Source organism: Sander lucioperca, chromosome 12 (genome assembly GCF_008315115.2).
Source record: "Sander lucioperca isolate FBNREF2018 chromosome 12, SLUC_FBN_1.2, whole genome shotgun sequence".
NCBI lineage: Eukaryota > Metazoa > Chordata > Actinopteri > Perciformes > Percidae > Sander > Sander lucioperca.
The window spans coordinates 37,191,681-37,208,007 of record NC_050184.1 but is presented as its reverse complement, the minus strand read 5'-3'; the positions used below and the strand labels follow the sequence as shown (position 1 = coordinate 37,208,007).

The 16,327-nt window shown below is 39.7% G+C and overlaps 2 protein-coding genes across 6 annotated transcripts in view; both read left to right on the top strand.

Moving 5' to 3' along the window:
* The window catches only part of LOC116038581 (homeobox protein Hox-C10a-like), a 133,358-nt gene that overhangs the window by 114,410 nt on the left and 2,621 nt on the right, over positions 1-16,327 (top strand). For 2 of the 5 annotated variants that reach the window (XM_031283097.2, XM_036007927.1), the window contains one exon: positions 3,473-3,514. The exons of the other annotated variants lie outside the window; for them this stretch is intronic. The gene's annotated coding sequence lies outside the window, so the exon portion shown is untranslated. The remainder of the gene's footprint in view (positions 1-3,472; positions 3,515-16,327) is intronic. 5 annotated transcript variants of the gene reach the window in all.
* On the top strand, positions 6,627-10,365 carry hoxc4a (homeobox C4a). Its single transcript, XM_031283203.2, has 2 exons — positions 6,627-8,900; positions 9,409-10,365. The coding sequence occupies exons 1-2, from the start codon at positions 8,465-8,467 to the stop codon at positions 9,768-9,770; spliced, it is 798 nt and encodes a 265-aa protein (XP_031139063.1). The 5' UTR covers positions 6,627-8,464; the 3' UTR covers positions 9,771-10,365.

The window sequence follows — 16,327 nt, the reverse complement described above, 5'->3', positions numbered from 1 at the left end:
TATGATATCGCCCTGCTCTTTAATCCTGGCATCTTTACGCTGTGGTTAAAACAACACTATCTGCTACAGAGGACATAAAAGCATGCCAGTTGCTAGGTGTCTGTAGCATCAGCTTTTGTAAAAGTAGACGCAGCACAGCCCAAGGTTATTAAGTAATTTCTCCATCACTACTTAAAGAAAATAAAAATCAACTCACCTCTTAAACTAATAGCTTCCTATTCAACTTCCTTGACGGTTATGAGAACCGGTCAGCACAGCGTCCACTTTCTCTGCGCTCTGTTAGGCCTAACCTATGCATGGACAATGTATTGAATCCCTTTTTGAATGTCTTTCTTTTAGGATATTTTAAAGTTTACAAGGTTACATATGCCAATTGCCCCAAGCAGGGCCTGTGAATGGTGCACAGGAAGCACGTGGTGTCATTTAAGTGGGTTTTATGGCCTGGAAGAGCTGACAAACCTTCGATATATACACATCATATATAATCTTAACTGTCCGGAATCGCAGCTGCTGGCTTCCCCTTATCTGAGAAAGAAAGGGCTTTGTGGCAGTGAGGATGCAGTACCTTTCTCCGGACTGTGTAGTCGGGTGGTGGGGAGGACGGAGAGCTGCTGCAGTAAGTTGCTTTTAACTTTGCCTTTACAGGCCTGCGACTGTGCTGTTATTTCACCGTCAACAAATAATACTTATGTTTTATATTAGCGTGACTTTGAATGTATGGCTGTTGAATTAACTTTATAATTAACGATATGAATTCATAGTGAATAAGCGTTTTATATTTTTTATATATCAATAACCGGAGAAATGTTTTTGATATTTTAAATGAGGTTTGGTGTTGCATATTTAGTCCGAGAGAAACGGGATTATACGGAAATGCCGCTCTATGTGGGTTATCAGGAGGATTATTATTTTTTCGCAGCATCATCTTTATATTTGTAGGCCTACCATATTTTAATCTTACGGAATTAAAAGCAAAAAAAAAACCTGGATGTTGTAATGCCTTTCATCACATTAGAGACACAGTGGCAGTCCGTTTGATTCAACAGTTTGCTTGTTAATGCTGTCAGTAAGAGAATAGAAACATATTTGAAAGAGAGGTGACTTGAGGAAAATGAAAAGTCATCCATAAAATCATCTGGCGTTCAGCTTCACCATTCACCCCACCCTTTTCTGTTTTTTGTTTAATTCTTAGTAAAGTCTCTTAGTTCTTAGTGTCACTGACACAATGTGTTGAAAATAAATGTGACTTTTGTTCTGTGTGATGCTAAACGGTTGTCTTATAGTTTGAAATACTGCACCAAAAAACCTATAAAATACAAAACCTTATTAAAATGCTTCATCTCACTGTCACATTGACATGAGGTTGGTGTTTGTCCTCATGAGCTTCTGTTGTTTTAGGGCAATGTCTGGGCCAACAGACAGGTTGGATTCAAAGGCACTTTGCAGTGTAATTATGCCTGTGAAAGGCATAAGGCATGACTGTTGTATGTTTTTTGCACAATATAAGGAATATTTGTATCCTTTTGACGTGTTGTCCTCACTGCAGGGGCAGATACTACTGAATTGACCAGTTTGGAGACTGATGAGGCAATGTATTTTATAAGCTCGATAATTTTCTCTTGCTCTCTATGGCACATCATTTAATTGCCCATATGTCTTTGAAAGTAGTTCAGCCTAGAAATACTGGTATTTTCTTAATCAATGTGTGGAATTGCAAATGGCTCATTTTGATATTAAGTCTTGTTTGGGTGAGTGTAGCTAAGCTGAGCGAGCAAGCCGCAGCAAGGGTGCTACAGCATCAGATCAGAGGCTATGTAGGAATTTAATATAATAGAAATTGACCAATCAACTCTCATCCAAATTTTCTCTCATCCAGAGTTTCTAGACTTAAGATTAAGATATCATAAAATCCATGCACCTTCATATATGTAACACTGTGTCATCATGACACAGTCTGTATTGTTTTTCACCGAAGAAAATCTGGATCTCTTTTTCAGTCTGATGTTTTCAGGTGTTCAGGAGGATCAATTATACACTTCCAATAGGGGGCGCTGTAACACGCTCCTGTGCGGGTGAATCACTGTGGGGGCAGTGTGTCCACGTAAGGGCATGGATTTGTGCTCTTTTCATCCCATGATTTTACTTGATTTCGCCATCTTTTTTTGAACAGTTATTGCCATATTTAGAATTATCAAAGGGAGAAAAGTGTCATCATAAACGCCCTAATTAAATTAGAAAGAATCCAAAATGGACAGTTGTCTTCCTTTAAAGACACACAAAATATTTTCTCTTCTCCAAAAAAATTGAAACAAATTTGATGTATGATATGACATCTTCATAGAAATTGCAGACCCTTATTATAATCGAAATGAATATATTGTCATGACTTCTCAGTCATTGCAACTTGAGAGGAAGTTTGAATCAAGTATGTTGTTGAAATCAAAGACACTCCATATGAAAACAATCTAACATCACTACAGTGAAAGTGAAACCGTCTAAACATCCGTTTTCACTGCCATGTTATGTGCTGTTGTATTCCTTTCTTTGACCTGTGGAGCTGACACATCATTCAATCCTCAGAGGTCATTTCCGGGTGAGCAAAGACTTCCCTTAGTCTGAGCCCAAATAAAAACCATAAAGTCCAATTACATCGTTTTCGAACACAGCCAGAATGTATTTACAATGTGAAGACAAAGTCCTAATTCTTTTATTGACTGTTCGCCATAATTCAGCCGCGCTGAAGTCCAGGGATTTCTATTCATAGAACATTTGCCCAAGGAAATACCAAAATGCTTGCAAATTTAGTTTCACTGTCTAAAAAAAAAAAAAAGGCCCGTCCTAAATGTAGCTGTCCTCGGTCCCAGTTCTACAGGAGCCCACACATGCCAAAGCTTTTCTAGGGCAGCCTCACTTCAATTAGGCTAAATAACAGAGGAGATCAGACGCAGAGGGACAAACTGAAGGATCATTAAGATGAAATAATAACGCAACATATCAAAACTGTTCGTTTCGTGTTTTAACACTGAGAGATTAACTGTAGGAAACTTGAAGGAGAAATGTTTTGTCTTAAATAAATACATATGGATTTTCGATTATTTATATCATTTGCTGCTCATAATTTCAATTGATTCCTTTTTATTTATTATCATTTGTATGATATTGTGGCAATTTTAAATGGAGCAAAACACGGAATAGGGTACACACAATGAGTATATTCACTTCAAGGTTATGCGCCTGATTTCTGTGACTTTACAAATACTTGCTCAATTAATTCAGAGAATGGACAGTGGATACTTTATTGATCTAATAAATCGGTTTTTAAAACTTAAATATGAATTTAACAATGTGTAGAATGTTAGCTTCTTTAACAAGAATTTAAATTTTCCAGTTTTGATGCAAAAGTAATTTTCTTAACAACAACAAAAATGTCCTTGATCTAAATTTTCGTTTTCTTTCTTTTTTTTCCCCCCAGACAGTTCATCGGGTCAAAATGAGTGGGACCGTGGATTTATCAGTAAGTGCTATCCATCGCCCCACACATATCCACCTGGCTTTAGTCAAGAGATGTGACACTTCGTGGAGCTTGTTATTTGGCTGTAGGCAAACAGCTGGCTCCACTGACATCACAGGAGACTGATGCCTGTAGTCTCAACGAACTTGTTTAGGGATTCATAAAAGGACTGCGGTTCAACAATCACACAGTTTTTACTTCCGTTTTTATTTTTCAATTACAAACATTAGGTACAACAAAAAAAATCTACTTAAACTCGAATTACCCCTGCAAACTACTTGGGTGTAGTTAATGGCCAGAAAAGTTGCACTCTTGTTGCAGGTGAACTTGATTTAACGCTGCAGTATGAGTCTAATGAACCACAACATTGCTGTAATAAACTGCAAACCAACCAATGGTTTCTGTGGGGCATCTAGTATCTGAAACCACCTCTGCTTCCCTCGCTGCTGCTGTTAGAGGATATTCATATCAACTAGTCTCCAGACTGTCTGCACTTCATTAAAACTTTTTTTTATTTTAACTGGACGAATGTTATTACACCTGGGGAGAGTAAACGTGTAAAGGCTATTAGGTTAAGGGTTTGATTAAATGCGCATCGTAACCATTTTCATCAGAGAGCAGAATATTGCTGCACTGTCTGCATCCAGGTCAGGTGCTGCTGGGCCACCAAATTAAGAACATGCCATGCATGGACACAACGACAGCCTCTACATATAGTTTCGCACATATTTATTTTATTTACATATGTACATGTGTGAACACGCTTGCACTGCTGTTATTTTGCAAGAGGGGTTGGGGAGCTTAACAATTTCTCAAATGAACAAATCAAACATCAAATTAGTCCGCCCGAGGGCCTCATTTTTTGTACTTCTACATTATAACTAGTTATTGAACTAGGAGCCCGATCTGAAAGCCATTTGTGGGGAGAAAGAATTCATTGCTGTCTCTCCATCAATAATCCTTGGCAGTGAACTATTGGAACCAGTCAAACGCGAGGGGTGAAACGCGGGTCAGGCTGTCTAACTAATATTAAAATGCGTCCGCCAGAGCGCATGGGGCGAGAGGGAGTATGAGATGTGCGTGCAGCTCTTTCACACTGGCTGCGTGCACAACAAACGGCGTGTATTTAGATGAGCATATGACAAAGCCAAATGAACATGAGTTAGAATTTGTGTGACTATTTCCTCGTTAGTAGCCTACACTGTTTGTTGGCTCAGGATGTTTTGTTCTTCAATAAAAATAAATAAAAATCTAGGACGTTGATACACTGAATGCACGCGAGAGAAATAGATTGAGATGCTTTTTGTTGACAGTGTTTGAAGTCCCCTGTGCATTTCCACTGTAATCAATTCCATTCATTCACAATCTGAGCATGTTTGCTGTTTTTAATAACCCCGAAACAGGCCACATGTCTGATATTGCATTTTTCATCCGAGGCTTTTCTCATTAGCTTCCAGAGTGGCAGGAAGAAAGGTTACCGAGCGGTCAGTATGGTAATAGCTTGCAGAAGAAATGGTTGGGAACAATAGAAACTTATTTTTCATCTGTGCTGTCACGCCGTCCCTTTGTATCCGTGGTGTTTGTGACTGAATATTCATATAGGAGCTACCTCAAAGGCAGAGGTTGAATGTTAAGAAAAGAGGCACTCTTGTCCTTTGCACACGACGCGTTTGTTTGTGTGTGTGTGTGTGTGTGTGTGTGTGTGTGTGTGTGTGTGTGTGTGTGTGTGTGTGTGTGTGTGTGTGTGTGTGTGTGTGTGCCCGCACGACTTCTTCTCTTTTTTTGGAGAAAATATGTTAAAGTCGTATTTCTTTAAGAGCAGAGCAGCCTTGATTTGTGTTTGTGATAGCCAGCATCTCGCTTTGTGCAGTATTTCTACTCTACTGCAGCCTGAATTGTTGTTATAACACTACTCCACTACTTCAGACATGATGACCTGCTTCATGCCTGCTTGCATGGAGGTTTGCCAGAGAGATCTCCTTTGCCGTGTTTAACCTAAAACACATTAGTTGTCTATATGTACCCTGTAGAACCGAATTTGTGTGAAGTACAAACAATCGCAAATACGTCTCTACAGGAATACATGGGCCACTGAAATACCACGCCAGCCAATGGATTCTTCAGCTTCTCTCTTCACGTCTCTCTGGCTTCCTTTTTTCTTCCTGCTATTGAATATACAAGCAGTGATACACATACAGCCTGCATCCAGACACTAGCAATGCAATAACATTGTCACAAAGTGTATTCATAGTCCAGACAGCCGTAGATTGTGTAGGTAGGCCACAGAGCGCAAACCCATGTGTGCAGTGTGCGGCTACTACTGTGACAGACCCTGTAAAACACGTTAGGAACCAGGGGTCGTTTAAAAGTGACTGATTTACGGCTTTTATTGCTCTATTAAACGCCTCTAACATCCTCGCCGGGGATAATAGAAATGTCATGCGCATTCTGTACAAACAGGACAGCCAGAAATGCCATTTCACGTCTCGCTTTTAACCATATTATGTAATTATTGCTGTGAAAAATACATAACACCCGTTATCTTGCAATTTGCTGCTTTTGCCCATATATTGACTTGTGTGCTACTTCTGCTCAGACTGAATGTTTTTTTGTTTTTTTTTTAAGTTGGAGCCTATTATTATTATTGTTATTGTTAATATTATTACCCTATAGTATTTTCCTACTTGTAATTTTGGCTGTTGGTGACCCCATAGCTATCATAACAATAAAAAGAAGAATAAATAATACTGTATATACTGTATAATCTGGATGTTGTTGGGAGGCTGAGAAGCTATTAGGGAGTTAACCTCTCTCTCTCTTTGACACAGCTGACTCTGAGATAAGAATGGGAAGCATACTGTAAGCACATGACAGTTTACACAGCCAGGCAGGATCAGTTTACAATTTAACAGCAGTAGCATGTGCTAACGGTCAGTGCTTCAGCCAGGGATAGCATGTAACATTTGGAGATAGCAAGACTGAAATATTTTCTTATTGTTCTTTTTTTTTTGTTTTTTTTTGTACGTGGGACGGTAGTTTAAATGAATATATATATATAAACTACAGTATTACAGTATTTATATACACAATATTTTTACAATAAAAATGTGTATATAAATCAGCTGCATTTATTTCTTCAAATTCTTCCTCTCAGAATTTTCTTTCATGAAATACAGGTTGTAGCTGGGCTACACACAGATTCAGCTGATTTACATTGTGGTCACTATTTTGTATTTAAGGCCATAACAGAGGTCACAATATGTCTTGCAAGTAAAGGATGATGACTTTTCAATGTTGATAGAAAGAATACAGTCGAGAGCAGCATTTGTATCAGAAAGAATCTGAACACTGGTGACTTCAGTTGTATTTGGTCTTGCATCTCTAAGCAGAACTGCCCTGCATGTGGGAGGTCTCTTCAGTTTGATGTGAGGGAGTACAACTGCTCCAAAATGCTCTTACTCTCCAGGCTGCAACGACCAGATTTAACTTCTCTGTGACAATATGACTCCTCTGCAGTTAAGTCAGCGGATCATAATGTCCTGAGATTCTCTGGTCTGTGACACTTTAACAATATTGGTCCTAATGGTTGTGTTCCACTGCTGGCTGGTCTGTGACATCATGATGATGCTGCTCTGCACGCCTGTCAGGCTTGTGTCACCACAGTGGTGGCTGGTCTGTGATTTCACAGTATTGAGTTAGTTTGGTCTGTTGACTGCTCCACTGTTGTCTAGTCTTGATTGTATGTCATAATTGTAGTATGCCTTTACTCTACTTGTTCTCTAATGTTTTGTTGATGTGATCACAATGCTCATATTATTTGAATGTACATATTGAATGCTTTTAATACTTTTATCTTTCAGAATTAGAGGTTATGATTAAAAGTTAAAGACATTTGTTACACTTTGGCTTTTCTACTTTATATAGGCTATTTTATTATTTTATACCATAGACTAGGACCACCATGGCTTTCCTTTATTCTTATCATCTTATTCATTTTATTGTAAAGTACACTACACCTTTGGTTCCAGCAGATTTCTGCTGTTTTGACATTCAACGACAGCTTCAATCAGGCCCATTTTTATATGTTATCCTTACCAATTTCCAATTAAAAGTTGAAGGCTGAGCCTTTTAATGAATAGTCTGGGGAAGAAAAGGGACATCAATTCAAAATAGACAAATATCTCATCATTGAATGAAAGCTTTTGTTTAAGCAGCCTGTCCAGCTTTCTCCAATATAATAAATGATCAGGCCTACTTTCAAAAACAAGCCACACCTCCAGTGCATCTTACCACTCCAGTCCTCTCTGACATTTAGATTCACAACAAACCTATTAAAAATTAGTGCTAAAAGCAATATCATCTTACAAAACTGATGCAGCTCTAATTCTTAAGTGTGTTAATGGAATCTGTTTCACAGCTGAAGAGCTGTTGGTAAAGACTGTGCCTTCATTAATTAGCAGATAGCCTGCACGCCTTATATAAAGGTTAACAAAATGATTGGTTTGCTATTGTTGTACCCTATCCTTGGCGAATCACCTATTGTCCCTTTGAATAATTGAGACCAGTGAATTTTGCCTGTTTTAATTTTTCCTTGGTCAGCAACTAGCTACTAGTTTTGTCCCCAAGATAATCAATTGCCTTGGTAACACAACCAGAGAGAGAGAGAGAGAGAGAGAGAGAGAGAGAGAGAGAGAGAGGGAGAGAGAGAGAGAGAGAGAGAGAGAGAGAGAGAGAGAGAGAGAGAGAGAGAGAGAGAGAGATTTATACCCACAATGGCGACTGTAGGTATGCTAAATACCTCTGGTTCCTTATCCGGGAACTACCTCTTACTCTGCTATTGGGCCATTGGGTCACGTGGTAAAAGTAACTTTACAGGGCTGCTCGCAAGTAGGAGGGCTTTATGGAGCAGAAAAACGACAAAGCTAGAAAAATTATTTTCCACTCCAGAAATTAATGATCATGAGCTCGTATTTGATGGAGTCTAACTACATTGATCCGAAATTTCCTCCATGCGAGGAATATTCGCAGAATAACTACATCCCTGAGCATAGTCCAGAATATTACAGCCGCGCAAGGGAGACTGGCTTCCAGCATCACCATCAGGAGTTATATCCTCCGCGGGCGAGCTACCAAGATCGCCAGTATAACTGTGCAAGCATCCCTGAACCTGTCACGCCAAGGGGACATGGAGTACCCCATTCTGCGCACCTGCTGACAGGGAAAGGGCAACCTGCTTCATGTGAAACCCCACAGTTGTCCATGTCCCCCGCCACCCCACCGGCCGCAACCTCCGCCTGCAACCAAGCTACCCCGGAACATCCAAACAGCACAGCCTCCTCCAAGCAGCCCGTGGTGTACCCATGGATGAAGAAAATTCACGTCAGCACTGGTAGGCAACTTGTGTGTTTATGTTCCCAGCACTCCTCGTGCTCCTCTCTCCCTTTCCCTCCCTTTATCAGTCCCTCTGACTCCCATCTCGTTGCCAGCCCCTGCTCCGATAGCAGGGAAGCCTTTGAAATGGCACAATTGAGGCGGATTTACGACTCGGCATTGGTAATTACACCCACCATAAATTTTATAGCCGAGGTATACTCAGGGCAGCCGTATCACCATGTGGCTTCTGCTGTTATGTATTGCGCGATAGAGAGAGGGGGAGAAATGAATAAGAAAAAAAATGTGAGCTTTGTAATCTTGCATTAATAATTTAGTCCATAGTTGGATGTGAGTGTCCTCTCATTACCCTGAGAAGTTCTTAACTTCCAATTTAAATTTCTCAAACAGCTAAACATTCATATCCAATAAATCTTTCTAGCCATATCTCAGTTGAGGCCATTCTTGTTTACCCCTCCTTTCCTCCCTTCTCTGTCTTCCTTTCTCTCCACTTATCCTTTTTCCAGTGAACTCGGGTTACAATGGGACGGAGCCCAAGCGGTCTAGGACAGCATACACCCGGCAGCAAGTCTTAGAATTGGAGAAGGAATTCCACTATAACCGATATTTAACTCGGCGGAGGCGCATCGAGATCGCCCACACCCTGGTTCTCTCCGAGCGACAGATTAAAATCTGGTTTCAAAACCGCAGGATGAAATGGAAAAAGGATCACAGGCTCCCGAACACCAAAGTGAGATCCTCTTCCTCCTCCTCCGGGTCCAACACAAGCTCAGCAGCCGGCGCTGTTGCCGCTGCCTCGGCCAGTAACACTGGGGCCCCCGACGAACTCACCGGAGCACAGCATGGCGAGGATATTACCAGGTTATAAAACCACGATCGGGGGTAGAAAAAGAACTGGTTATTTATAGAACAATTATATTTTTTGTTTTCGTAGCTATCTTGTGCGGTTTCCTTTAAGTCCAAAGTTATATAAAATGCATGTTATATAGCATGGATTACTGCGAATACCGATGAATTATTTTTACGTGACACAGGGTTTAATTTATTTGAAGCTCAATTAAAATGATGTTTTTTATTAATATGAAGGAAAAAAAGGAGAAAAAATATACATTTTATCAAAATGTTATTGTGGGCCATTCTTTTGCCCTGCTGCCCAAGGTGAAATGCACAATCTATTTATTTCAGACAACACTGGAAGGAAATCAATATAATAATAGTTATTTTTGGTATTAAAAAAAAAGCTGGAACACACCATTGATCTTGAACTTGTATGTTTTGGATAATGTGTGAATTACCTCGTGTATTTCAGAAACAGGATTTTGATTTACAATTTAGTTTTGTGGTGTTGATGTTGTGTTTAGACCGTTAAAAAGCAGATTATTGTGAAATGCAATAAACGGAGTGTAGTGTACTTGTGCTAATCATATTGGTCAATAAAACAGTGAGTGTCTACTAGTTTTATATACGTTTGGTCAAACATCATTTAGGCAAGATGAGGTCTGCTATTGTTTTTGGTCTTTCTTTTGGAGGGATCACCTTTAAAATTGTACAGATGTGTAAATACTTGAACATTTCATGAGGGAAACAAGAATCACTGTGTTTTCAAACTGTTTGTAAGTCCTGCAGCTCATTCTTGCGTCTTTAAATTAGCAATGTGTACTGTGTGTGTGTGTGTGTGTGTGTGTGTGTGTGTGTGTGTGTGTGACTGACTGACTGACTGACTGTGTTTTAAAGCCTAATTTATAATGGACTGAAGTTATTTCTAAAAAATGAAATAGTTTGCGCTGTACATTATGTGCAACCTCATCAGTCTGAAGGGCATTCAATTAACGCTTAAGAGAAGCCACTGAGGCCCTCCACTCTGCACTGCCTCTGCCAGTGCTTCCTTCGTCCTGACTTGAACACAAAGCTGCATGCGTTCAATTTAGACATTTGTTAGATTATACATTGTTGTGGAATTATTCTTATTCATTTTGTAAGCCAAGTAGTTGCCCTGCTTTTTCTATAGTCCACTGCGCCATGCGGCTGAGTTTTCAAATGTAAAGAAAATAAAATAAAAAATAAAATAAAGTCGTGAGTTGCAGATAGATTCAATATAATGCGCCATGTGTTGTTCGGGTGGTGATGGAGTCAACTAGCTGACCTTTGTTATCAGGCTCTGTAGCAGTGCCCTGACTATAGAGAAAGGAATGCTGATGTTTTCTTGTGTGTTCACTCTGAAGCTTGTATAAACACTTTACCATATTTACCTACTGTCTCCCCAAGTGGGGACTTTGCCTCCAGAGTATGCAGCCCGCTCGCGAGAATAAAAAAAAAAAAATACAATTTCAAAAAACGGCGCGTCGCAGTGCAACGTCACAGTCTACAGGAGGACCAACACACTTGCAGGACTGTTTACGACTGTAAACCTGCTGGAATCATACAACCATTTTACAAAATATCACTCAAACTGCACGTCTCAACTGAAGTGTCTTGAGATTTTTTTTCTCACAAAGATACATTCATTTTTAAAAAAAAAAAATTTTGTACAGATCTGTGCAGAAGGATTTCAGTTTAAACATGACTTAAACCCAAAGACGCGCAAGAATTTGATAGATTATTGAACTGTGACATGAATAGGCCTTATAAAATGCCTCGCGTAGTGGGGGGCAAAGGAGCACAAAGGGAAGAGGTATTCTCCATCATCAATCTCTCACTACAGAGCTTTGTGTTATGTTCTGGAAAACAGATCTGACAACAGCCAGTTTTGATCCAACCAAATATGATGTACCAGGCCGTATCCTTTACCATTATTCCCATGCGCGAGATTTTAGATAAAGCACTTCAACTGGACCAGTGCGGTTAACATCTGCTTTTTGGACGTGGCTTTTGGAAAGGCACTAGAATGGTGGTGAGACGGCGCTGAAAAATGAATCGAGAAGCCTTTATGTTGCTGGACAGATTAGAGAAATGAATGTGCTCGCCACAGTCGCAGCATCCCTCCAATCCCTTTCTAGGCCCTGTCGCCTCCATGTCGCGAGGCTGAAAAGGTACTTTATTGAAGTTTTGGGGCGAAGTGGGAGAAGGCCGAGTTCACCTCGAGGACACATTTTCTGTCCCATTAGGCTAATTTCAGTCTGGATGGCCGACCTCCCCAACCCTGTGACCTGACTCACTCTCTATACGTGTACCTTCTGTGTGCACCCTCACTGGTCACCCTTGGCCTCAGCTTTCTTTGTGGATTTTTCTGTATTGTGTGAATAGAGAGGCCTGCGGCGGGGCATCACTGAATGTGTTGCTCCCTTTGTTAATCAGAGTGACCCAGGACAGTGTTGAACTCTCGGACAAATCCTCTCCACTGCATCCAACAGATATGCAGGACTTGTAAACATGCGCCTTCTTTCAGCATCTGAAACCGAGCTGGCAACAATTGCTGGTAACTTTCACCGCAGTTAATGATAACAGAAGTACACATGGTTGCAATATTCTGAGAGATTATGAAAGAAATGCGTGAATCAAAACCTTTGTGTTTTAAGCTTTAACAAGCCTGTACGGTGAAAAAAGCAATACATTGTTGTACTTTTATTGCACAGGCATTTATATAGTATACCCTCTAATTAAACTGATACAATTACAATTTCATTAAAATTAGCATCAAACTTTAAAAGTGTCACATATCCCAGGGATTAATTACATTCCCTAAAGTCTCCAAAAACAGAAGGCAGTAAAAAATAGTCTGCCATAATATGACTTCTGTGACTTAAGAGAATATCTGGCCTCAGGTCAGTGCTTCCACTCAAAAGCAAGCTGCCAATTATAGCCTGTGTTTCTGACAGTACTGGGACAGTTGGTCATTGTGATTAGTTTATGGACAGGGACCTTTAAGTTTGTAGTTAGAAAAACCTTGCAAACTTTCCACTGACACCACTCTTCCCTAAAACTTTTATTTTGGACAGAATGCAACTTGTATTATTGCTGAGAAATTAAGTTTTGCTTTATGCTCCAGATGTATTATTGTTGTAACAAAAACATTAAATGTGAGCTACTTCCTTGATATCTTTTTAATTGTTTTCTGGTTACTTTATTTGGAAAATCTCACTTCTTTTTGCAAGCAGCCTTGAATTTACCCTAATATTCTTATTTGGATGCATTGAGCAACCAACGTCTGGCCTCTCTTGTGTGGCCAGGACAAAGTACTCAGCGCTGAGGGGAAAATATTCGACAGCATGCCTTCCAAGATGAACAGCTGACACTGAAACCCAAACAACTACTCTGAGTGTCTTTCATTTGTGTGTGATAATTCAGCCTCCTCCTCGTGTTTCCGAGGCTACAGGTGAAGATCAAATTGCACTCTGAACAATTTCGGGATGTTTGAGCTCTTGTAATTGAAGATTTGTACATGAGGCATAATTTGGCGAGATTTACTTTTCTGGACTTTTCGTTGACTTAGCTTTTGCCAAGGAATTAATTAGCACAGCCATATAAGGCCCTGCTAAATTTATTATGAGAATAAACAGAATGTGTGATTTAAAATGATTATTTAAACAAAAGCTCGTGCCGTTTGTCAATCATCAATCAGTCTTGTCTTGGGTTTTGTTATTAAACATTGACCTAGTACGCACAGACTTTACTTCTCTTGATATTTACACTAATATTTGTCATAATATTTAAGGATATAAAAGCGCACACATACTTTCCACATGATCTGAGCAAATAAATAATTCCTTAAATTGTTTAACTTTTAACATTATTTAATTGTCAGAAGATCAACATAAATAGAATAAAACCATAATATCCATGATAAGTGACTTTAATCTTTTTTTTCTTTTTTTTTTTTTATAAATCAGAGCCATTGTTAGAGTTTAAAATAAACTCTTTTTGGTTTTAATTTCCCTCTAGCTGTTTAGTTTTAAGCAGCCGTTTGCTCTCAGTAGGATAACTGAGAGGTAGTTATTTTTAACCTCACCAGCTCGCGGAATATAATCATGTGTTTGAAGTTCAATGTTTAAATTCCTCAACACTTAAGCAGCCCTAACTGGTTTCTTTTCTGACTCGAGACTGTTGAATCACACATGATTTTCAGCTCACATTGCACCGCTGCAGGCTCCCTGTGATTTATGAGCACCTCCGTCGAGGACTCTCTCCCTCTCAGATACAAAAACTTTACACAAACATTCGAAATGTTTGAACAGGAGGCAAATACGACACCAAAACAATCAGCTGTTGTGTGGTTTATTACCTATTTTTATTTTGTAACTCTTTTTTTCCCACTGGTCTCAGGTGAGTGTCTTCTTCAACAACTTTGGTTTATGATGAAAGCTCCGTGGCCAGTGTATTGTTATGGTGTAGTGTGTTTAAACGGCAGCCATGGCAGTTGCATAAAGGCTGAGAGTTGAAACAGGGGTCACGCTGCTATTTTCCAGGGACCGAGGCTCTCTCGCATTGACCAGCAGTGGGTGTGTCATAAATCCGTAAATCTCTCTCCCATCCGTTCACTCTAGGGAGCAGATGTACCATGTCTTTTCTTTTTTTTTGTGCGTGCGTGCGTGCCTGTGCGTGTGTGTGTGTGTGTGTGTGTGTTTACATATAATTGAGTTTACATAAAACTAGATTTTAAAACTCTATCAGACATGTTAAAATGATTTACTGTCAGTGCTGGCAAACATCATTTCAAGCAGGGGGACGACAAAGCAGCTTCGATCAACACTCTGATATCCCACTGTAGACTCCCAACATCACATCACACAGGAAATGATGGCCTGGGTAAACTTGCCAGTAATACTTTATGTCATCATAACGCCTCCCTGAGAAATTTTTCATTAGCCTATTTGCTGCATCGTTGAGGACCTTAGAAATTACAGTCATTTTCCCACTGGGGGCCCAGACCGTCACTAAATTGAGTTATGAATATGTTATTCACTTTTCATTAGCACAAGTGATCTGAATATGGGATCCTGAGACTATAGATCCACAATTATGTATAGGTTAAGTGAAAATGCGCTTTTTATTTGATTTGCTCTCTGAAAATGATTCTCCAGTGTATTTGTGTGGCCACCAGTTGCATTTATACAGCAGTCATCTCATACTTTAAGCACTGAGCACTCTGAGGACAGCTGCTGCAGCATTTGGAGTCACATTTTTACATACACAGGATAAGGATACACATAAGATGCAACAGAAAATTGAATGTTAAAGTCACTTCCAGAATTTAAAACGCAGGATTGAAACCTGCCATCACCCCCAGATTGATTGACATACCTTAAATGATTGCTATACATATTTATGTATATAATAGTTTCTCATTATGTAAAATGTTTTTATTTAGAACAAATGTTGTAAAACAGGCATACATTTTCAATTGTTATCAGTTGAGAAGCAACCAAACTTAGGGCTTTAATAGTAGCCTACAGGCTGTCAACACTCACACCCGTACATCAGATTTCACAGGAAAAATATATAAAACATGTTTGTTTATTATGCTGCAGCATTATTTTATTTTAAGATTATAGATATTCTGAAAATCCTCACATTCCCCCTGAGTAAAAAAAACTAAATTTGACTCAGAGATATTCATGGGCTTAGTGCTGCAGGATTTATGTTTGTGTGCACTCTCCACAGAAAGTAAGTTGTGCTTTAAACAGGCCCAAATTAATACTCTATGTTAATGCATATGCTTATGCAAAAGTCAGGACTTGTTTAGGAAACTGACAATGTGTGTCTTTTCCTCACGTATGAAGTGCAGTCTGCAACATCTAGTCCTTTTATTTCACTCTGCATTGTTTACAGCAATATAGGGCACGGGGCCCATAAATCTTCTCCTTGCTCTGCCAAGACAGCGCCATTTGTATGCACCGTTTTAACCGACAGCATCCTCTGCCCATTAACGTCTTCTCCCCAGCTCTCTCTCAGTCCCATCTTATCTGCCCAGCTCTGTCCCCTGAAAGTACATTAACTGATTCGTGCATTCGTTGAGCTCCGAACGCTTTTTGAGTGTACGGAATATATATTACATGGGGAAAATAAAATAAAAATACAAGAATTGTGTTGTATTCTGCTGATCCCCCCGCATGTGCGCGCTTGCAGATACTCCCCAGGACCATTTCCCCTGTAAGTTATTGGTATGAAAAATAAAGGTTTATCGACGATTTCCTCGGTTGTTTGTGTCAGCAGGCAAGAGAGCGCAGAAGGTAAGGAGGAATTGTAAAAGGGTTGACACCCAGAGCGACCGGCGCGCTTTTGTGTGAGAGAGAAAAATGATTTATTGCCACTGAGGCGGTTCAAACAGAGTTCACGGAGAATTGTGGTGGAGGCGCGCTGGAGCTAAATTATGGTCTTGCTGAGCTAGTATATCATAGATCCTATCTCCAATTCAGAGAGTGTGTTCAAGGGTGTGAGGTAAGGAAAACAAAACGAATTTAATTACATTCCCCCATTTCAGTTAGTGCT

Excerpts from the sequence above, each read along its gene's own strand:
- hoxc4a (XM_031283203.2), top strand. The coding sequence starts at position 8,465 with ATGATCATGAGCTCGTATTTGATGGAGTCTAACTACATTGATCCGAAA. Across the intron at positions 8,901-9,408 it reads GAAAATTCACGTCAGCACTG|TGAACTCGGGTTACAATGGG; the intron begins GTAGGCAACTTG and ends TCCTTTTTCCAG.